This window comes from Stegodyphus dumicola, chromosome 2 (genome assembly GCF_044657685.1).
Source record: "Stegodyphus dumicola isolate Sdum_Otavi_A_Nest chromosome 2, ASM4465768v1".
NCBI classification, from domain to species: domain Eukaryota; kingdom Metazoa; phylum Arthropoda; class Arachnida; order Araneae; family Eresidae; genus Stegodyphus; species Stegodyphus dumicola.
In genome coordinates, this window is record NC_140769.1 from 60,447,908 (window position 1) to 60,473,248 (window position 25,341).

Consider the following 25,341-nt stretch of genomic DNA (forward strand, 5'->3'; position numbering starts at 1 on the left):
AAGTTCTTAAGCTCTGTTTTTGTCAAAAAATGTAATGTAAATATTCTGTCAAAAAATGTACAATGAGAAGTTTTTCAAAGTTTTTGATGAAATAGTCCCGTAGTCCTCGACACAGAAATGAAATAGTTCAGAGAGCTCTCGATTGGTTATGAAAATCTGAAATTATACCACAGATAGTTTGTAAGTAATTGAATAAATTCTTCTGTTTGCAAATGCAATGCAAATATAATATTATAGAATAATTTTGATAATTAGTTGGCATGACCTCTCCAGACAAAATCAGTGTACCAATTTGCTGATGGTTGGGGGATGCTTAAGTACAATAAATGAAAAAAACCTCTAAAGAAAAGGCAACTTTACTTTAAAAAAGGCAACTAGTTTTTATCATTGTACAATTATCAAAGCTTGCTAAAATCGTTCATATTAAGCAATTAGTTGAAATACAATAGTACAAAAATTATATATAATTAAGTTTGAAGTTTAAGACAAGTAACTCGTATAATCAAGTTAAGTCTTTTACATTTTGCAAAATAGAAATGAACATTACCTTACAATAAGAAAAATGAAATTTTAAAAAATTTGTAAAATGTGTGTGTATGTAGTACTTTTGTGATAAACTATGGCCAAATGATTGTGACTGGTAAGCAAATATAAAAAACCAAGCTGGTTTCAAATTCATAGCTGAAACTCCTAACAAAATAAAAATAAAATTTTCTGGTTGTTAGGAGGTAGACAACAAGCGTGTGCTATTACTGCTTGTAACATCCCTAAAGAGAGGATGTAAGGAGTAGTACACAGAGCATAAAAATTTGGGTCAGATAAAAAATAAAAATGTGTCATCTTTGAGTGAGAATGTTGGTGTTAAATCCAGATTTTTAAAATATGGTGGTAGAGCTTTTCCTCTCATCATCTCTGGGCTATTGGGAATGTGCACAACAAATTTTAAACGGAAAAACTCTGGGAAAAAGGAAAGGAGCCAGACTAGGAAATGTCAAAATCAGGTAAATAAATTGTCATAATTAGGTTTTAAAGTCTTCATCAGGTTAACAAAGTCATAATCGGGTAAGAAATTTTCATGCATAATCTGGAAAACTAAAATAAATTAATTGTATACAGAAATAGGGATTCTGCTATTTCTAACTGTTAATTTAAATTCACTAGCTGGGTTAAAGGGTTTATTATCATAAGATGACTTGACTTGGAGTAAGCTGCAATGGATTGACGATGGTTCTCATCATTATAGCTTGGAGAAACTGCTGCATAATTAGAAAGACGACACTCGAAGTAACGACTTGTAGACAGATGTAGCCGAACTGAAGATAATCTTTATTGCTGAACATGAACTAATTATTTAAACCATATTTTTCATTACACATGATCATGAGTGCATTATAATTTTAATTTACATATTTTTATCTTGCACTTGATTTACATATTTTTATCTTGCACTTATACAGGGTGCCCACTAAAGTCCGGTACCACCTGCCAACTAACTGTCGAATGGCTGCAGCTATATTCATAAAATGGGTGTCTATGTATAATGAAGTGTCTATGCGCTACTTGATGAGATAGCTTACAGCACCACTGGTGAAAAACGACAGAGTTAGCCTCCCTATCTCGAAAACAATACGAGATAGGAAGAAAAAGTGAATTACAAAGTTGTAGAGCATTTTCGATTTATTATGAATGCTAAAAACAGAATGCTGAAAATGCACATTTGTTTCTTTGTGATTTTTGAAACTATGACATCATGAAACTTGAAAGAAAGGAGAAAAGATTATCTTTTGGATGAAAAACATGCCCATATTATGACTCAGGGATGTTGCTTGTAATTCACAGTTCAGAGGACTTTGGTTCAAACCCCATGGGGTGCATCCTTGTACTGATTGTCTTTACATACAAAGTAGGGTGACCAGAAAAATGCTCACAGAATAATGCTGACAGGTATAAATGCTCACAGGAAAAAAGCCCACACAGAAATATGCCCACTTAGAAAAAAGCTCACATGAAAAAATGCTCACTTAGAAATATGCTCACATGGAAAAAAGCTCACATAGATATATGCTCGCATGGAAATAAGTCCACTGAGAAATAAAGATGTAGAAAATATTCTTAGATTAATCAATAAATAATTAATCGATTTGAACATCATGAACCTACTTCAATTGTTCAAAGAAAAATTATTTAAATTATATGATATATATATATATATATATATATATAACTGTATAAATTATGTGTAGATTCAGTTGCTATATAAGATTAGTAAATGGGTTGTATTAAATTAGGAAAAGGAGAGAAAGAAGGAAGAAAAATAAAACAGAATATACAGTGATAAATTATTATAATTTTAATAAGTACATGCAAAATTTTACTATAGTTTTCAATCTTTTATATACCTCCTCTGAAAGTGTTTATGTGAGCATTTGTTCAATAATTTTTTTCTTAATGATCAAACAATTTTTCTTTAAAAAATTAGGTATGTGTACGATGTTCAAATCAATTAATTATTGATTGATTAATATAAGGATATTTCTACATATTTTATTTATCAGTGGGCTTATTTCAATGTGAGCTTTTTTCTGTGTCACCATATTTCTAAGTGAGCATTTTTCCATGTGAGCTTTTTTCTCTGTGGGCATATTTATGTGTAGACTTTTTTCCTGTGAGCATTTATACCTGTGGGTATTATTCTGTGAGCATTTTTCTTGTGGGTTTTTTTCCTAGAACCACAAAGTAGGCAACATACAGATCGTGCACAATTATGTCGCAAAACGCATCGACTCAACACAGCTTGAGCTTATTGTGTGAATTTATGCATTATGCAAATAGTGTATGAAACGTCACACCTGTTCACCTGAGACAGCTATAAAAGACACATCTCCTCGTGGTTGTATGCTGCAACTTATGGTCATGGAGCAATTTTCAAAAAATTATAATTATGACATGGTTCTACTTACGGTGAATATGAGCGCAAGGCACGATTGGCAGCGTGGTTGGCTCGGCAACGTCTTCCTGTAGGCCTGAATCCTTCATACAAAACCATCATACAGGTTGTGAAACATTTAGGGCAGATAGGCTGCGTGAACAGCTGACTTCGATCTGGCAGACCAGCTAAAGTAGGGCGGAAAGTGCAACTTGAAGATGTCTCTCATATGGCCTCACACATCCAAATAGCAGCACAAGAGAGATGAGTGAAAACTGTGGCCTCTCAAAAAAGTCGCTTTAGGAAAATCCTAAATGAATTAGATGCTCATCCATACCAACCAATACCTAATTGTACCTTCACATGGTACAACTTTATCATGAACCAGATAGAAGTCCAGCCAACATTCTTGGCAGGTATAGTATGGATGCATGAGACATGTTTTCCACAGAATGAAATGTACAATAGGCAGAACACATATTACTGGGCACTGGAAAAACATGTTCTGCTGACATTTGACATCAAATACGGTTTTCGATTAGTATTTGGTGTGGAATTTATAATAACAGGCTAATCAGCTCAATATTTTACCAGGGTCTGTTAACAACCGCATAATATTTAGAACTTCTGCAAGACGTAATACACGATTTTGTTGAGAACCTACCATTGCTTCAACTCCGGAGTGAATGGTTCCAACATGACTTCTCAAGTGAGGCAGTACTTGATGGAGGAATTAGGAGAATGAGTAATCAGGTGTGGTGGTTTCGAAGAGTGGCCTTCACATTCCCTGACTTGACTCCAATGGACTTTTATTTGTGCAGATACCTCAAACACAAGGTGTATGCGAACCCTCCACAAACATTGCAGGACCTTGAATGACCTGTTATAGATCCTTGTGCAACCGTATGACCACCTATGCTACAACATGCAACATGAAGTTCTAACAAGGGTCCCGATGTGCATTTCAGTTGATGGAGAGATGTTTAAATTGTCAAAAATAAATGTAGCTTGTGATAACTAGTTGTTTCTTTCTTTCTAAGATCATTTTGTGACGTCACAGTGTAGGAAATTGTGAACAAACAAATGCATGTTTAAAACATTCTATTCTTGACATTCATGTCCACGAGGTGTCCTTTCGTACTAAATCGATTATGCTCTACTACTTTGTATTTCACTATCTCGTATTGTTTTTGAGATAGGGATTCTAACTTCCCTGTTTTCTACCAAGTGGCACTGAGAGCTATCTCATCTAGTAGCGCATAACCACTTTGCTATACCTGGACTTCACTTTTCTAACTATAGCCACAGCTGTTTGGCAGTTAAACTGGTGGTATCAGACTTTAGTGGGTATTCCGTATATGTGTGTGCCTGTACTCTATTCCAGTTTTGATTGAAAACATTGATCAATTTATTGAGGAATAGAATCCGAAGGTCTCATAGCATCCTTTTCCTGTGCAGTAAATTATTGCAAGAACATTCAGACCGATCAATTTTGAGTACTCCTATGATGTAAAGTCACAAACTTCTTTGACTTTCTAGAATTTAAAACTAAATTTGAAGGTAAGTCTGCACTAAAAAATGTACTTATTAGGATAGCTGGTGGTCAGATCTGCCAGTATGGTACTTAGAAGCTAAGTGCTAAAGAAAAAAATGATATTGGGAGGATGGTAGTAGCAGCTGTTTGCTGATATATGATTATAGCATTTCAGTGTTCTACTATTTAGTGTAACTGCACAGAAAGGTGTAGTGCTATATATTGAGATTTTATGAATGTTGCAAATGTTCCCCTGTGGTGAATAGATTAAGGTTAAGTTAAGGAAAGGTATATTTGAAAGCTGTTATCTAGTAAACCATATAAAAAGTGACCAATATGTGTATTTTATATTCCACAGCTATTGTATAGGGTGATCCAATAGTCGGACGTAGTAAACTTTAAAAAAATTCAAAATTCCAAAATGGATATTAATGGTAAATTGTTTCAATGGATGATATCCCTGTACTGTTACAAGTAATGTGTCATGTGAAACTGCAGTTCGTACTGTCAGATTTAAAAGTATTTGTTTGATGCAAGATGAGGTTGAGATTTCCTGAGTAAATTTTTATGATTGAGCATTACTTCACAATGCATTCGTATGGAAATGTTGTTGACGCATTTAAGGAGACTTCTTAAATATTCATGAACTTAAACTAGTCAATGATTTTTCTGTTGGTAACTTTATTTCAGTAAATTGGATGCATTCACCATAAGAAATGAAGTTGCCACTCATCACTTCTGAATTCAAACAAAATGAACAAAGGAATAAAATGGCAGTATTAAGAACGAGCATGAAAAAGATGGCATTGTAATCAAGTTTATGCATTATTAAGTAATGCTCAATCATAAAACATCATTCTGCTTCAAAAAACTCATCTACATCTTTCATCAAACAAACTTTTTTTAAATCTGCAATATAAACAGCTACTGAAGCTTTAAGTGATATATTACTTCTAATAGTATAAGGAGTGTCATCCATTGAAATGCTGCCAATTGATGTGCACGATTTTAGATCACTCTGTGTAACATATGTTAATATATGTGTGTCAATTTTATTTCATTATTAGGTTAAGGAAATATTAATGTATGGTACTTCCTTGTTAAGGGGTGTTGGAACCCCAAAATCTTCAAAAATTTCGGATTTTTGCATTTTCAAATTCTCTACACTTTTATCTTTCTAAAAATACCATTCTTAAACTCTATGAAAGTTAGAACTGTAAAAAAATCTAGTTTTAATTTGTCATCAACTGCTTTGATCAATGAGGATTTTTACATAAAAACGCATTTTTCTCCAAACGTGATTTTTTTATACTCGATGTACCTTTTCTTAGGAACTACTGCTCACAGGTATCTAAACTTTTTATGGCTTATTTATTAGGTTCCCTAATATTTACTGAAATTAGCTTTTTGTAATAAACTTAGAAAAAAAAAAATTAAAAATTTTTTTGTGTGCGAAAAGTGCTAAATTTTATTATGCCTAACAAAATATCCTGCAATTTACTCTAAAATTCAAAATGTTTCAAAAGCTCATTTCAGTATAATCAGTTAGGAATACTTTAATTACAGAAAAAATTTCAAACTTGTATCTACAGCAGATTTTGAGAAAAGGTACATCGAAAATTTCCAATTTAACATTGTCGGTATAGGGGTTTCTGATACCCCTTAAAGGTACCACTGCATAAGCTTTTTACTGCTTTTAGAATTTGTATGTTACAGATCAGGTCATTAAATTTTTATCTTTTTGCCAAAATGCAGTGGCTGCTTTAACTAGTACCAATTTTTTTTTAAATATATGGATACCAGTTCTTAATAAATATTTTATGAGTTTGTAAAATTTTGTTTTTATTTGTAGTTGGAATGAATGGTTAACATTGCCAGTTAAAATTTCTGAGCTTCCTAGAAATGCCTTACTTGCATTTACAGTATGGAATATACATGGGCCAAATAATAGTGTTCCTGTTGGAGGTGCTACTATCTCTGTGTTTGGGAAATATGGGTAATGATTATTAAATGTTTATATTACTTTGTTATGAAGTTGTATTAAATTTTTATAAATAATTGATTTTTCATTTCTAGGTAGAATGTTTTATTACTGTACTTTTTGGTTGATAAGATGTGCTTTACTGTAAGGTATATTTCAGATATTGAGACAAAAATTTCACAATAGAAAAATATTTATAAGTATTATTATTACAATGTATTATTATTACCATAATTTGTAGTAGTAGTATTCATTTCATCTTGTTACCACCAACTGTTGTTTTATAGTTTGAACTAGTGTTGTTGCTCTTTTCAAAAGATTAAGTCAGCTGAAGTGCACATGTGGTATTTATGTGAGAACAGAGCCAGATTTAGACTTGATAAGGCCCTAAGCTATTTGAGATATAAGTCTTTATAAGTCTGTTATACTATATTTTAATACTATATTTATACCATATTTAAATTTTTTGGGGGCCCTAAGCTATATATAGTTCCTGTAGCTTATACGTAAATTCTGCACTGTGTGGGAAAAAACAAAGAGAATCAAATTCTATAAATTAATTAAAAAAAGAAAGAAGTCTAGCCCTCCTTCAAGAACATGCAAGAGGAGATACATTCAAGTAAGCTTCTCAAACACGCTATTACCTATCATAAATCACATCATGGGGAGGGGGAATTCTTAAGAATATGCTTTACTTGATCATTAAAAAACTTCATCAAATAAGATAAAAACATTTGAAATCTTAGTTTCTGTAATTCAATAGACCAAAAAGTTTAAAAAATTTAAAGGCATGTGCCATAGTTTAAAATTAGGAGTTTAATCTTAACTATGAGTTTTTGGAGCATTTTCCATATTGTTAGCATCATACTGATGTTATATATTTAGTTTTGTGTAAAGATTTATGTAAATATTTAATAGGCTTATGTGAAGATCATATATGTTATATTCCTTAAGAATTCAGATTTTATATTAATTTTTCAGTAAAATTGAATTTTAGTAATTTATAGCTTAAACTTAACTCTCTGAAGTAAACTATAGCAACATGGGAATTTTAACTTCATATTGTTTTATTATTTAAATTGATGATGAAGTTGTGCTGAATTTGAAAATACTGTCAAAAAATGACTATATAAAAGGTTTCATTTTTTAACTACATGAACAATAAAATTTTTCCTTTAAGATTTTCTCTTATATAGTCTTATATATGTGGGGATTTTAAACGATGAACAAATTAATTAAGACACAATAACACGCCGAATAAATACTAATTCAGAAGTCAAACAACAAAAATCAGCGTTAACAAAAATCAGCGTTAAATCAGCGTTCTGTGAAAATTTTGTAGGTATAACGCTGATTTTTGTTGTTTGACTTCTGAATTAGATGAACAAATTAATTAACGAAAGACATTTTAATTAGACAAACGATTACTACATAAATTTTAACATTTAAGAGAATTAAACAAGTAATGATTCGTCAAAGTTCTTTTTGAACAGAAGCAGCGTCTCTGCTCCCACGTCAATCGTCTATCATCTCAAAACGGTAATTCCCCTAATTTTTGCTTGGCGCCTTCGGAGCTCGAAGAGAGAATGACGTCACGGCATCTAGTTTTCATCACAGCTCCAAGCGATCGGCACTACATTTTCGGTCATCCGAGGGTGGACTGGCCCTCCAGGACACTGCAAAAAACAAATAAAAAAACAAAGCAACAAGCAAGAATATACAATAACAGAAATAAGTGTTCGTGAAAAATTTTAAAGTGCCGTCCATTTCTTGAGGAATTTGGCACATGTGGTGGTGCATATGGGACCCTCATGGCATCCTTCCTTTATTACGTCATAGGTGTTGCCACCCTTAACTTTCTTGATCTTATAAGGTCCGAAATACTTCGCTCTTAATTTTAAACGTGGTCCGAATTGAGTCCTTTTGATTGCCACTAAGTCACCAACTTTGTACGGCTGTGCTTGTCTTCTTTTGGCATTATATGTCTTTTTATTTTCCTGTTGGACTTGGAAAATTTGCCTCTTGGCTTGCTTTCATAATTCTTCTCTTTGAGACTCGAATTGAGATTGAAACTCACTTTCTATCAGCTCTTTAAGCTGATCGGTGCCCTTACTGTTCATTTTAGTACCGAACAGTAATTCGAACGGAGTGGTGTTAATGCTTCTTTGATATGTTGAGTTAAGCGTCCTCTGAACTTCGTGTGTGTGTTTATACCATTCGGTTGGTTTTTTTAAGGACAGTTTTGCTAATACTCATATAATGACTTGGTTGATTCGTTCGACTTGTCCATTTGCTCTCGGCAGGCCTGTGGTGATTAGATGATGTTTAATATCTTCTTTAGCACAGTAGTCAGAAAACTCACTGGATGTGAAAGCCGTTCCTCTATCAGAAATGATCTGACAAGGGCTTCCAAAAATGGCCTTCTGATTCTCTAACTTCACTATCACCTCGGCTGAGGTCGTAGATTTTGTTGGATAAATCCAAGTAAATTTAGTAAAGGCGTCGACCACTACTAATATGTGCTTGTAGTTTTTATGGGTACTTTCCAGAGGACCCAAGTGATCGATATGATAGGTATGCAACGGAATGTCCTCTTTGAATCGCGGATGTAAAAATCCTTCCTTTTTCCCAGCTTTACGATTTATTAAGATGCAATGAACACAATTCGCGATAACATTTTCTATCTTCTGCCAAAGTTTGGGAATAAAATAGTATTCATCCAAGTGTTTCTCTGTATGTTTGATACCGGTGTGCCCTTTCTCGTGAGCATCTTTTATGATTTCAGTCTGCATACTTTCCGGTATAACTATCAGTTCTTTACCGTCAATAAATTTGTATAGTACGCCATTTCTATTACAATAATTTTCATAACTTGAGGTTTTCAATAATTCCTTAATGGTTTTTATTTCAGTGTCATTTTCTTGTGCAAGTTTTAATTTAGGTAAGATATTTTCAATAGAAATGCATAAGACGTTTACAGGAGCTCTAGTTAGAGCATCTACATGTGGCATTCTAACATCTTTATGATGCTCTATAACATAATCGAATTCTTGTAACAACAAAGCCCAACGAGCAACACGCGTCGCTAAATCTCTTTTTTCCATCGTCCGTTGAAATGCTGAACAGTCTGTGACTATCTTAAATGAAATTCCCAAAAGGTAAACACGGAACCTTTTCAGTGCTTCTACGATCGCGAGGACCTCCAACTCGTAACTTGAGTACTTTTTCTCTGCATCAGAGGTTTTCCTACTCATAAAATAAGTGGGGTGAAAACTGCTATCACCTGGGGGTTTCTGCATTAGAATCGCCCCATATCCTTCTATACTGGCGTCTGTGTGTAGTTCGGTTTCATAATTAGGGTTATAAATTGCAAGTACAGGCTTCTCAGCTAGCGCTGATTTCAAACGATTGAATGCGATCTTTTGTTCTTCACCGAATTCGAACTTATTATCTTTTTTTAGCAGGTCACTAAGTGGCTTGGCAATTATAGAGTATTTATTAATAAATTTTCTGAAATACCCTGTCAGCCCAAGAAAACTTTGGATCTGTTTAAAATTAGATGGTTCAGGGAAATTTATAACAGCTTGCGTCTTCAAGGTGGATGGGAATATTTTACCCTCTTCTATGACATGACCTAAAAAGTTAATTCGTTTCTTTAAGAATTGCGATTTTTTAAAATTTATTTCCAATCCGTATTCACTCGCTAGATTTAAAACTTGACTCAGCCTCTCGATTCCCTCTTCGTATGAGGCGGACAAAATGATGATATCGTCCATGTACGGCAAAACGATGCCATCGTTAACTAACGGTCGGAAAATGGTATTTATGAATCTCTGGAATACAGCTGGTGAGTTACAGAGTCCAAACGGCACTTTCAAAAACTGGTACTGTCCTTCATGCGTAACAAATGATGTGTACTTCCGACTTTCCTTTTCGACGTCCACGTGAAAAAAGCCATTTTTGAGATCAATAGTGCTGAAAATACGTGCTTCTTGAAGGCGGTCTAGGATATCCTCAATCAGGGGAAGGGGAAATCTATCCTTTACGACAACTTTGTTTAAACGACGATAATCAACGCAAACTCTTGGTGTCCCGTCTTTCTTCTTAACAATGACCAATGGGCTGGAATATTCCGAAGAACTCTGTTCTATAATTCCTGACTTTAGCCACTCGGATATTTGGGTTTCAACAATTTTCTTTTCCGCAAACGGTAATCTACGCGGTTGATGCGATACTGGTTCGTTATTTTTAACGAAAATTTTTAACTGTATGTCAGTAGATTTGGTCTTGCATGGCATATAGTTCGAAACTAACTGTTGAACAGTCTCTTTAAAGTAGTTTGGAACACTAGGTGCAATATTTATTTCTTCTTCGTTACTAGCTAGGTCAACAGGTAAAACAAATACAATATTTACTTTCTCTACACTCTGTGACTTACTTTTTATGGAACCCCCATTTTCATTTATTAATATTTCACCTTTTAATATTACGTTTAAGCCTAAAATGGCTTCATGTGTCATTACATTGTTGTCTACAACACAAATATCTGCAGTACACTGGAAATCATTAATTTTAATATTACCTTTAAAGAAACCTAGAGGTTTTACTTGACATTCACCAAACCCACTCAGCGTTGAACTTACGGGCACGAGGCCTTCGATATTCAGTTTATCAAAAGTCGATCTACATAACAAAGTAGTTTGACTTCCTGTGTCTATTAACGCGGTTACATATACATCATTAATTTTTACTTCTTTGGTCAACTTCGAGACTACATCAATATTCACGGTTGATACTTCTGGTTTCGTATTCGTATTTGAGCATTCAAAACTTCGGTGCCCAAATTCTTTACATTTAAAACACTTGACTCCCTTATCTTTATGAACACATTGTTTGGAAATATGACCGCTTTCACCGCAGTTGAAACAGGTTGTATTGCGTTTAATTTCAGGAATTGTTCCTCGACTATCGGTTACGTTACGCTTTGTTTGGTTAACAGAATTTTTTGAGTCATATTTATGCCTAGATTCAAATTTTTGTTTACTTTCAAATTTTGTTTTAGACGTTCGCGACTTTTCTTCATCATCACATATCTGTTGATAAAGCTTCAATTTGTTCTTAAAATCAGTTAATGTTTGTGACCCATACAAGCAAGATTTTTTAAACGCGGAGCCTGGTATACCATCTATAACATATCGTATTAAAGCAACATCTTCAATTTGACCATTTTTAGCAATTCTTTTCATATTTTAAAAAAACTCATCAAATGTTTCATTGCTCTTCATTTTTTGTTTTGATAATAACTCATGCAGTTCGGCCGAATTGCAGCTGCACCGGAATTCATCAAGAATAGCATTCTTAAAAATTTGCCATGAGTTCAACTTTGGTTCACTAAGAACAAATAGTTTTGCTTTGCCTGTCATCAGGCGTTTAGCAAAAATCAGTTTTTGTAAATCATTTAACTGAAGAATGGTAGCTGCATCTTCAAAACTTTCGACCCAACTACTGACATTTTTGTGGCTTTGGCCATCAAATTGAGCAACAAAAGATTTGATGTCTTCAATAGTAACATTTATACTACAGTTATGAAATACATTCGACTTGTTTTCAATTGTACTAAGAATATTATCATTAGCACATTGGGAAGGAAGTTGTCTCACTGTGGCACCAGAATTGTTTCTTAGTTTCGTTTCATCTCGAACATTATCATCTACTTTTTTTCCCCACCATCCACACCTTCTAAATCACTTTCGTTTTCACTTTTTTCTAAAATTACATTATTTTTAAGCAATTCTAAATTATTCAGATAAGAAACAATTCGGGTTGCTAAGTCATCTTGTGTGCCAGAGCTATCAATGCATAAAACATTAGCAATGGAAATTAATTCATAAGCCTGAAAATCTTGTTTGATTTTTTCGAGTTTTTCATTAAGTTCTTTACTATTCTCTTCTAAAGAGAAACCACTAAATTGTCTTAACCTTTTTCGATTATTTCTGTCGCCCACATCATTAAATATTATTTTGTGTAATAATTTTATATTATGCGCTTTTTCACTTTTCAGGACATCTTCCATTCCCGGCACATCAATTAGAAACATAGTTAATAAAATTGAGAAAATCACTCACTTCATATAATGGTAATCCACGATGTTCCTGGCTCTATAACCGGAAACAGAAACGAAACAAATTACTTCCATACCATCCAATGGATCACAAATGGTGTCGACGAAAGGCGAGTACAAACAGATTATGTCCGATGGATTTTTAGTAACAATTCACGTCTTGACACTTGACATCCACTATTATTAAAATTTATTCCACAGTCTTTAATAGAGCTGCCCACTATTTACTCACTATTACGCAGTTTCAGTTCAGGTAAATCAGCCTACATTCCTAGGAGTTTGATGAGGTTTTTGTTCGAAACATAGTTGATTATACATCGTAAAACAGTCCAGCACAGCAACAGTTATTCTTCAAAACCGGTAGTAATCCAGGAAAGCAGGTAAAACTACAGTTCATTCGAGTGCTGAAGTGCTATCCCACTTCTGAGAAAAATTTTGTGGGGATTTTAAACGATGAACAAATTAATTAACGAAAGACATTTTAATTAGACAAACAATTATTACATAAATTTAACATTTATGAGAATTAAACAAGTAATGATTCGTCAAAGTTCTTTTTGAACAGAAGCAGCGTCTCTGCTCCCACGTCAATCGTCTATCATCTCAAAACGGTAATTCCCCTAATTTTTGCTTGGCGCCTTCGGAGCTCGAAGAGAGAATGACGTCACGGCATCTGGTTTTCATCACAGCTCCAAGCGATCAGCACTACATATATTTACTATTTTATTTCACAGGTACCTTTTTATAATATGCTTTCAGATCATTATTTTATTAAAATAAATCTTTTTTACTGTTAGAAGTTATAGTCATCCAGAAAATTGTAATAGTAGATCTGATAATCACAGTCCAGTAAGAAAATAAAATAAATTTTATATGTTATAGAATACAAAGTTCGCCAGTAGCAGAGTGGTAAAGTTGCTGAATGTTGGTAGTTCATTTCAGGATTTAAATTGCAGCACACGAGCTGGCTGCATGGGCATTTTTCATGGTTTTCCCATGTGTAATGTGTACACAAGCCAGTTTCCCTTAGAAAGTCCCCCATGAAAGCATCCCTTCCCTTAGGCAGATAGCCATCAAGTTTTTTGCCCTAAACAAAAAATAACAGTATTAAATACAAGACTTAATAATGTGAATGTAATTAAATGCAAAAATATAAATGTAATAATGTAATTAAAATACAGGAAAACACAGGATAGTAAAACCTTGTTGAATTAAAACTCTTTTTAATTGAAACACTTAAGTAAACCAAGACTAAATCGGTAAACCTGAAATAAAGTCTTTTAATTTTTTAATGAACTTGTTTTAATTTTTTTGTTAAAAATACGTATATTATGAAAATATATAATTTTGTAATAATGTAAGTAAGTGATCACTGTATATTTATATGAAAAATAATTAATTTTAAAATCTTAGCCATCAAGAATGTACTTGTGTTCATTGATGGGTTATATGAACTAAATTCATTCTTTCAAGAGAGGTGCTTTTTTATCTTCATAGATGATGGAAGAAAAGTGTAAAATGCTGCTAATCTGAATTCTGCTTTAAAAATTTAACCCTTTTTGTAATTACAGATGGGTAGAATTACCTTTATGTGATTTAAAAAATAATTTTAGAGTGTAAATTTAGAAGTTATTTTATTCTAAATCTATTAGTATTCATGACCTTTATTTTTTCATTTTCTTCTGATTTCTTTAATCAGTTATGGTAAAACATGGCTATCTGTCTAACTTCCTGAGGGAAACTGAATCAGATTCTCATTATACATAAGGAAAACCATTTGAATTTCTAGCTGGATTGAATTACCAGTGTTAGAATTCTTAGTTTCTCTAGATATTCATCAATTTATGAGATACTAGCTTTTACCTGCGACTTCGCTCGCGTTGATGTTCTTAAATAAGTTTCAAAGACTATTGAAAAGAAAATAATTTGATTTTTTTTTCATATTGCCTTACCAGGATAATCAGGATAAAATTTTAGTTGCTATTACTTATTTTTTGAGTTAAAAATACACTCCGCGTAAAATTTCAGTAAATACTGCCCTTCTTCATTGAGATAAAAAGAAATCCATATTGATGTCGCTAAGACGTTATTCTGCATAATTTTTAAAATCTGATTTGGATATATCAAACATTGTTGGATTTACAATGAATGTAGTTTTATTTTTTTATTTAATGTCATTTGGCCACTAATAATTATTGTTAGTTTAGTTTCTTAGAAGTGGCAACAAAACAATTTAAAGAATTAGGAAAATATGTTTCTGCAGTTAGTTAATCTTATTTAAATAAGAATGACATGTTATGTACATGAGTGATGTTTTACTTATGTTAATAAATGGATACTTTAGAATATTTTTAGTAGTTTCTTAGAGTCTGTTATATGTTGGAAGCGTAATAATTTATTTTGATGCATAAGCTAACAAACATTGCAATCTTATCTTATGGTTTTTTTTTTTTTTTTGTGGTTTTACTAAAAAATTCTAAAATAAAATATAATTTAAAAAACTGAAAAACATGCTTTGTTAAGATATCTCACTACAAAAATAAATAATTTTCATTACCAAGATTTCCAAAAGTTTAATAAAGTATTAACAAAATGTTAAAAATATTAATTCTTTTTCAGAAGAGCACGAATAAGAGTATTATTCTGGGATGCTTCTGTATACTATATTAGGTGTTTCTCCATTTGGTGCTAATACATATAAATTCCTGGCTTTGGATACACGCGAACAGGCAACATACAGTTGACCGGGGGAAAAACATGACTTTTCAAAAATGAACCCCTGCTACCTGTAATGTTTAATAGTAAAAGCAAAACTAAGTTTGATTGGAAACTGCAGTCTTTTAAAGTGAAATGGTAGGTCAGTGGGGATTATTGGGATTCGAGGTATGATAACACTTTCCCCTTTTCCTACACCTGTTTAAAGAGTTGCACCTATTATATTCTGCCCTAATTGTGTGATCTGAAGACTTGTTCCATTACACAGTCAAGGTGCATCTATATTTCACATAAGCATAATCGGTACATTTAGTTTCAATTGGAGTTTATGACTGGGTACACCTAATAGCTCTAGTAAAGAAATAAACAAAAAGAGGTATCTTATCTCTAAAATTAAAACAGATGTTTAGGATCGTAGTAAAGAAAAAATACTTAAAAATATACAACTTATACAAAAAAAATTGTCTTACAAATGAAAAATAATAATAATAACAGTATTTCACAGAAAAAAAATGCGATTTCAAATAATCATAACCGTTCTTTCTTCAATTGTAATACTATAAGCATTTCTTCTGTGGAAAGACCTACTCTAAAACGTCAGTGCACTCCAGAGGCGTAGCTAGGGTTTTCAGCGCCCGGGGACAACTGAAGATTTTGCGCCCCTTTCTATGTGCCAAGAATGAAAACAATTTCATTCTAAAATTTCGTAACATCAATTTGGCGCCCCTGGATACTGCACCCAGGGACATATGTCCCCTTTTGCCCCACCCTAGCTACGCCATTGGTGCACTCTAATATGTGACAGGTGTAATACTAAGTATAATATGACATTCATGGTTTCCTAAATAATTAACAGATGTTGCTGTAAAAATTGTAGTATTTTATGCTAAACAATGTAAAAAGTATAGCAAAATTAAAATGCAAGTAATTTATTAAATTTAAGCTACTGTCATAAGTGCGTGGTACACACTATGCTCATGTTGTATAGCTTAAAATGGTTGTCGTTGTATAAACATTAAATGTTGAAAGTTTCATAATGATAAGTTAAACGATCTAAAAGTTTGTTTGCACATGCAGGTGCGTGGCTTAAACCATGCAAACATTTTATAGCCTATAACCTTTTCTAATATATCAAAAATATATCTTGAAAATTTCATGATGATCGGTTAAGTAATTAAGGCGTGAAAGCGTAACATACAAACAAGCTCACATTAGCATATATAATATTAGTTAGGATGTAATTGTGAAGAATAATATTAAAAATAAGTATGCATGGCTCTCTGAGTTCTTTTCAGGTTTATGTAGATAATGACATTTTGTTGTTCTAAGAGGCATATTTCATTCAAAATTCTGTCACAGAAATAAAAAATAGTAGCAAGCAATTCATCAAAATGATCAATTGCAGAATAGCAAAATTTAATATTGTTATGGTTTGTGTATCGAATTAGCTATTTTTAAATATAATTAATTAAAATTGTTTTATATTACCGTGCAGTGCAGCATGAGATATATTTGAAGAGAAAGCAACACTGGAGAAATTAAAAATACATGAGCACATGCATTTAATAAATAGATATATTGTAATTGTACTCTTTTAATATCCAGAAAAACTGAAAAATATGAGAAGTTTCTCCTGCATTTAAAAAGCTTATAAAAAGCTGGAGGAAAACCTCTCAATTCAGTTTTGTTTAGAAAACTGTTGTTGTTTACTGTAGCAAATTCGCGGTGAAATCGGATTAGCTTTCTCTATTTTGAATTAGTTCTGTTGAACGTTTTGGTAGTTTAAAAGATAACTACTGTGAGATATTGCAATACTGTATGGATATCTGAGGAAATTTAAGCATATTGTTTTATTTGTTGTGATAATAATAAATTTATTCACTGTTCATCAGACTAGTGTATTCAATTTATTACGAACCCGTACACATGCAACACTTTTTGGTGTCAGAAGTGAGATTTTGAATGCCAATAACTAGAGTGATGGAAGAACAATTGAGGCAGTTAGTAACTGCATTTTCTGCATTCCAAGAAAAGATGGAAGCTGACCAAGCATGCTTTAAAGAATTAATCATTAAAGCAGGTCAAGGATCTGTTAGGTAAGAGATGAAACCCATTCAATTTGATCAAGAATCTGTTAAAGAAGAAACGAAGGTAGGTCAAGAGGAAATGACTTGCATAAGAGAAAACAAGTTTGAGGCTATGGAAGGAAGAGCAGATAGATAGATTAGAAGACAAAGTTGGAGAAATTCAAGATAGAGTTTCTGTGGTGCAGCAGCAAATTGAAGAAATAGTTTCTGACGTACAACAACAAATTGATGAAAGGGTTTCTGCTGCGGTCACCAAAGAAGAAAAGTTTGTTCCTTCTGCTGCTATGCACTTCTTTAAAGTGCATAGCAGCAGAAGGAAGCAATTCTGAGGGTTTTAAATTTTTACCCATCATACTCATCCCTTTCTGAACTTATCCACATATGATGGAAAGACCTCCTGGCAAATATGTAAGATACAGTTTTCCACAGTTTTCTATAGTGGCAGAAGCAGATGGATGGGATCCCCAAGCTAAGGCCTGTCATCTTGCCACTTCCTTGAGAGCAGATGCTGTGGATATCCTTCAGACTCTTCTGGAAAATCAAAGGCTAGATTTCAAAGCTTTATCCAGTGCATTGGAGCTGCGCCGCAGCAAGAAATGTTTAAAAGACTACAGCACGCTTCAAATAAATTCTCGTCAACAGAAGTCCACGGAAACACTTCAGGAGCTATCTACATATATTGAAAGGCTGTCTCACCTTGCTTTTTTTTGGAGTGCCCAAATCCTGTTCTTGCAATACTTTATCAGACGGTATCCAGGATCCCAAAATACAGAAAGCTCTGTGAATGGCGGATGTCAAGGACATAAAAAGCGCTCTAGTGTATGCCATGAAATTCGAGGCAGCCCAGCAAGCAACTTTCAGAGATTGCTACCCTGTCAGAGCTGTGCAAGTCCACGAGCCAGTGGATCATTTGATGGCTCGTTTAGAAGATTTAACCAGACAAGTCAATGCTTTGATATGGAGTAGGAGGGAGAACAAAGTGTCTCTAAGGTGTTGGAAATGTGGTTAGGAAGGCCACATACGAAAGCATTGCAGAACACCCCAGAGAATGGAAAATAAAACAGATGATTTGAGAAGACCAATGAATGCCTTGAGACGGAATATTGGTGAAAAGAAACCGACCCTAAAGTGCTGGAATTGCAGTGTTGGAGGCCACATACGAAGGAACTGCAGAATACCCCAGGGTATGGAAAATAAGGCCATTTTCCAGCAATCATGGAAGAAACAAATTAATGACCATGTCAAGGAAAGGAGGTTACCAGATAATAAAAAACACCCCTTTAAAGCGCTCAAGGTTTCTGCAGTGAGTGGCAACAGTAATGGACTATCCATCTATGGGTATATTGATGGAGTTCCTTACAATATGATCATTGACACAGGAGCTAATGTTACCATCATTTGGAAAGATTTACCTCAACAATTTAAAGATGAACTCCATTGCACGCCATCCTGTGTTACTCTCCAGACTGCGTCTGGTGATAAAGTGGACATAAGATGGGAAGTTAAATGGGAATTTCACGTTTGGAAGTGCCACCTGCCATCACACGGCATATGTCGCAGAGATTACAGATCCTTGCATATTCAGAGTGGACTTTTTAAGGAAATACAATTTTTCCTTGAATTTCAAAAACAACATATTGCTTTCAGCATCAGAGGACACAGCTATCCATCATCAGAAGGGATCCTCACCTGGAAACACCGATGTCTTGTCTGAAAGCCCTGCTCAGAAAGCTGGCGAAATGATACTAGGGTGGAAGAAAAACATCAGACTACCGGCTATTTTCTATGCCAGATGCTCATTGGTCGTGACCATCGTCTGCCATGTGATGTCTTGTTTGGCTGGCCTACGAATGCACCTTCATCATCTGAAGAATGCATCCAAGATCTCCAAGCCCAGTTTGAAGGGATGCAAGAGCGAGTCAACTTGGCAATGGAAAAGGTGAAGACCTGATACGACACGGGAGCTGCTGGACATTCATTCAACGAAGGAGACGAGGTGTGGTTGTGAAATCCTATTCGACAAAAAGGAGTCAGTTTTAGTTACGGTTTTTGTACTGAATTAGCTATTTTTAAATAGAATTAGTTAAAATTGTTTTATATTACCGTGCAATGCAGTGTGAGACTTATTTGAAGAGAAAGCTACACTAGAGAAATTAAAAATACGTGAGCATGCGCATTTAATACCAGGTTATTCAATAAGTTCGCGGAACGGAAAGGAAGAAACCAATTTTTATTTGTAAAAATGACTTTATTTTTCAACGTAGTTTCCCTCAACTTCAGTACACTTATTCCAACGGTCTTCTAATTTATGGATCCCTTGACTATAGTGGTTTTTTGCCAGCTCTGCAAAATATCCGTCCACGGCAGCTATTACCTCTTCATTTGAAGAAAATCGTTTTCTACGGAGATATTGTTTGAGGTGTGGGAAGAGCCAGAAGTCGGAGGGAGCTAAATCTGGCGAATAGGCTGGATGTTGCAACAATTTGTACTTCAATTCAGTTATTTTAGCAATGGTTTTTTGAGCTGTGTGTGCAGGTGCGTTATCTTGGTGGAAAATTATTTTCTTCTTCTGTAAATCGGGTCTTCTTTCATGAATGTTTTCATCTAATTGATTCAAAAGGTTACAATAATAATTCAAATTAATTGTTTTGCCAGTTTGAAGGTAACCTATAAACAAAATTCCTTTAGCATCCCAAAAAACTGATGCTAACACCTTCTTGGCTGATTTTTGCACATGAACTCGCTTCGGTGCCAAAGAGCCGGGTTCGCACCACTCCTTAGCCTCCTGTTTTGATTCAGGATCATGATGTTAGACCCAAGTCTCATCCATTGTGATAAATCGATGGATAAAGTCGCTTTTATTCTTCTTAAAATGCTCCGAATGTTGCTGGCAAAGTCGCATCCGAATATGTTTTAGCTCCATCATTAGAGAATGCGGCACCCATTTTGCACAGACTTTTTTGAAACCTAAATTAACACTCAAAATCGTGCTCACTGTGCCCAATGAAATGCCTAAAGCCTCTGTTAAATATCTTTCAGTCAATCGACGGTCTTCCAATACCATATCTTGTATTTTTCTGATGATTTCCGGTGTTGATGCAGTTTTTGGACGTCCCTCTCGCGGAGCGTCTTCAAGGCTGGTACAACCACTTTTGAATACATTGTTTATGAAGGAGCAGATTCACCCAACACATTCACCATTTCGGTATGAATTTCCATTGCCTTTAAATCTTTCTTTACAAAGAATTTGATAACTGCACGTTTCTCAATTTTATCCATACCTGAAAAAAGGCAAACACGTTAGGTATAAAGGGTGGTTAAACAATGAATAAATTAACAGATCAAAATGAAACTTTTGACGGGTACCTAAGAAACAACAAATATGAAAATGGCGTTGAAGTTTTGTATCTAATATTGACAAATAGATGGCGCTCCGCAAACTTATTGAACAACCTTGTAAATAGATATCTTGTAATTGTACTCTTTTAATATCCAGAAAAATAGAGAAATACAAGAAGTTTCTTGTGCATTTAAAAAGCTTATAAAAAGCTGGAGGAAAACCACTCAATTCAGTTTTGTTTAGAAAACTGTTGTTGTTTACTGTAGCGAATTTGCATTGAAATCGGATTAGCTTTCTCTATTTTGAATTAGTTCTGTTGAACGTTTTGGTAGTTTAAAAGATAACTACTGTGAGATATTGCAATATTGTATGAATATCTGAGGAAATTTAAGCATATTGATTTATTTGTTGTGATAATAATAAATTTTATTCACTTTTCATCGGACTTGCGTATTAAATTTATTACGAACCCGTATGCACGCAACAATATAAAAATTTTCTTGTATTAATAATATCTGCAATTTTTTTATTTGAATGCAGTAAATTTTTTTCTTTTGTTTTTATAGTAAACTAAAGATTAGCTAATAGATTGGTAAATAATTTAGATAAGATATGTGTGACAGGCTTTTTTTTTTTCCGAAAACTGCTTTTGGGCATATTGTGCCTCCATACTTGCAGTTTCAGTTACCTGTAATTTAAAGAGTACAAAAACAAAAGAAAGCTTGTTTGAACTTTGGAATATAAGTTAAATGTTAAATAAAAATAGGCTATAATAGAGAGAAATACAGCAATCTGAACTATGCAAACGGAACCTTCTGTGTTTTCTTATATTACAAGTTCCCCTTCAAATATTTTCTTTAGCTCATATTTTTCCTCAAGAATGTAAAAGTGAGGACAAAGTATCATGACTAACAATGCTCAATACATCTTCCTTTTTTTTCGCTCTGCAGCTATATGCGTTATATGTATTGTAAAAAGGAAGATATATATCATTCCTTGAAGCAATACATTACTGATGTGTCTCTGCCGTAAAAATAAAAGAACTAATCAGATCTTCACATACCCAGTACATATGACATTAATTAAGCCTCCATTTTGCAAGATATATAGTTTATTTACACTTCTTTATATAGCCTGGCACTACATCAGTGTTTGTTCTTAAGCATGCCTTTCTTCTAACTGACAGTGCAGGCTCAGTTATAAGCTGTAACAATTACAAAACAGAATTAGCTTGACAGATTCTGCCATCTGTTGGACAAATTATTAAATTATTCACAACTTGCATGAATATTCTCAACAGTTTAAATGAGCAGTTGTTTCATTTCTTCAGTGTTTTGTTGTCTTTTGAGAATTAGGCTTTATTAATATGTGAATTTATGCAATGGAGTACCAATTTACTTTATTGTTTCCTTATTTAATGTTGGTATTGTTTTACTTTCTCTAAGGCTACGTTCAGACGGTGGCATAAAGGGCATAGTGGCATAGTCATAAGGTAATAAAATACGGGATTTCTATTCACACCTGCGAGACGAGGTCTAAGATGTGGATCTAAGAGAAGCTGAATTTACGCATGCATGGATGTGTCTATACCTTTCGTGCACTGTTTTCCTGCTCCATTGATTTTCAAGTTCGCTCTGCTTGTTTTCGTTATTTTGTGTCATGGCTTTTTCAGCTCAACACGAAGTTTTACTGGCTCAGCAGAATGCTCTTTTATCTGTCCTTCTTATTAGCCAAGAGGCAACGGAAGAAGGTAAAAAGAGAAAAAGAACAATATGGTGTAAAGATATTTTTTTGAAAAGACCAATACTTGATTGGCACATATTTCTGTACAAAGCAGTATGGACTATTTCTGCATTGCGCTGTAGTATTCTCTGTAATATAAACATGCACATGCATATTTATATATATAAAACCTTCTTTAATTTTTATATATAATTTCTCTTAGGAGAAAAAATGATATTCTAAATATGCCTAATTATTTCTCAATTCTAAATATGCCTAATTAAAAAAAAATCTTGAGGATAAGCAACAGATAGCCTGTATATAATATTTTCCCATTTTTGCAGGTGTGAAAGCAGTTAAGCAAAAAACAGTTCTTACCATACATTCTTTTTTTAAATAATTTTTTTAAAATTTTCCATCAAAAGAAACATGTTTCTGTGCTTAGCACTCCTTATTCACTGTCACTGTCGATCACTACTATAGTTGGCTGCACTACCTGTATCAATTATTACTAGTACTAGTATCCCACAACTGGTCACCATGACCAGCAACCACAACTAAACCTGTATAATACTCTGAAATGTTCACACAACAGTATATTTTATGTTTAATCATTAAATACATTTTGCTGTGTTGCGAGCTGTTTGTATGCATCTATTTCTAATCATTTGCATGTATAAGCCACACCCCTGAATTTCATATGCTTTTTCTGAAAGAAAAAGGGGGTTTACACTCGAGAGAATACAGAACAAAGTAAGCACTAACTTTCAGGAATTTTTTGTGGATAATCCTGCAAACTGGTGCATTTATATCACATAAGCAATTCAAATTAAACTCTGCTCTGCTCTGAGATGTCATACATGTAAGTTTCATCCACGTCTATTGTCAGAAGTAATTACTTTTAATGATTTTTCATTTGCTAACAGATTATGACAATTCTTCACTCACTGGCAGACATGCATATTAAAGCACCAAAAAAGAGTTTAATTTCAAAATATGCTATCATTTCTATTTGCGACCAATATCTCAAAAGTAATTTCACATTGTCAAATTGTAGGTACCCAAGTCTTCAAATACAACAAAATTATAAACATTCATACCTTATCCAGGAATTTCTACCAGAGAAATAGCATGAATTTTATGATCAAATTTCCATTCAAATGATATTAATAAAGAGTGGATAATGGTAATAAATATTATTCATTAAATTATAATCCTTGTTATGAATTATGTGTGCTATTCAGTTTTGTTGGCAACCGTTGTTGATTCCCCTAGCGCATGCGCATGATAAGCAAGTTCTCTGCTGCGTAATACTTATACTTAGTTAATGCGTAGTTAGCTAAAGTCAATGGTGAGTATTGCTTGTAAGAGAGAAGTGCAAAGCGCTGTGTAATATCATGTTTCTACTATGCTATTCCACGTCTTCATAGTTTAAATAAATTTTTGTCATGTATATAGAAGATGTCATTTTATTCTTCAAATTTCATTAAAAGTAAATTCCTTTTATGGAGAGCGTAATTAAAAAACAGAGATCAACTGGAAACAAAACTGTCTAGACTGTTGACTGTTTTAAGGATATTTCACTACATTTTTTCCTTCTTGGACTTTTTGAGAAAATGGAAGAGCATTTTCTCAAAAGATTAATTTTTGTATTATTAGACAAAGCTTACACCGTTTAATTGACTATTGTGACTATTCTTAAATAAGTGAAAATAATTTTTTTTAAAGTAATATTTTTACTGTCCCCCCCCCAAAAAAAACAGATTCTTGATATTGATTTGATGTTTTAGTAAAATTAATTCATGAAGTTCATTTGTAAAGAAAATCAGCATTTGAAGCAAATAGCAATACAATATTTCCAGCTTTTCAATAAATTTATTCTTAAATACAAAAATTATTAACAGGAAGAAAATGATAGTAATAATTTATACAAAAATAATAAACAGAAAGAAAGTAATAATAATAATTTACACGGAAAAAATCAAATTTTTGCAAGCATGAATTTTTTTGAATTTTCGTAATAAAATAAAAAAATAGGATGTGATCAATCATCTACAGGATCATACACAGTGTGCATGATCCTGAGCTTAACTTTCGCTTTACGAGTTTAATCCATATTTTTCAATTTATTGGGCAAACTATCTCACATGACTATCATGTTTAATATAGAAATTGTGTTATCCATAGTTTCATGCTCATCAGTAAGTTTTAGAATATACTTTACCTCTGGGTATGGAAGCTGTACTATATTGTCAAAAATAACATACGTGAAACTAAGCCTTTTATTTATTTATTTTTATTTTTTGAAAATCTGACTATGGGGTACCTGGGAAGGGGAAATGTTATCCGGAATTCATGCATACCAGTTAATTCAGATGAATAGTTTTGCTATATGTAGATTCATTTTTTTAATGTAAACTATCTTATTCAGTTAAATGAAATTAACAAGAAAAATAATATACAATACAAAGTCCGTAATCCGGACTCGTCGGACTTCGGCGTTTCCGGATTATGGGTTTTTCTGGATTATAGATCATCAATTTAAATTTGGTAAGATGGCATGCAGAAATTATACAATTAAAAATATGAAACCATAATTTATGAAATAAAGAGCAATTATGATCTAAAGGGTTTTCAAAATTTACAAAAAAAAAAGTTTAATATTTATTTGTTTACTTTATTAAACATTTCTTTCAAAGTAAGTTGTTTAAGTTGCTTCGTTTTTTGTGCTAATACTTTCTCTTTAATTCTATAAACAGACATAATTTGTTGTTCAGTTACAAAGGTCCACTGTTCAAATCCTGTAATTGCTGTGTCGAGAATACCGACTAACTTGTCAATCGAAATTTTTTCATCTTCAATAACCTCTCTGTCACTTTCTTCACTATCGGAAGCACACATGTGTAAACGCTTTA

General features: G+C 33.3%; 1 protein-coding gene across 1 annotated transcript in view; it reads left to right on the plus strand.

Annotated features, from left to right (window-relative positions):
• The window catches only part of Pi3K59F (phosphatidylinositol 3-kinase 59F), a 122,624-nt gene that overhangs the window by 15,869 nt on the left and 81,414 nt on the right, over positions 1-25,341 (plus strand). Inside the window, exon 3 of the mRNA XM_035357992.2 lies at positions 6,313-6,456. Within this exon, the coding sequence (XP_035213883.2) occupies positions 6,313-6,456 (144 nt within the window). The remainder of the gene's footprint in view (positions 1-6,312; positions 6,457-25,341) is intronic.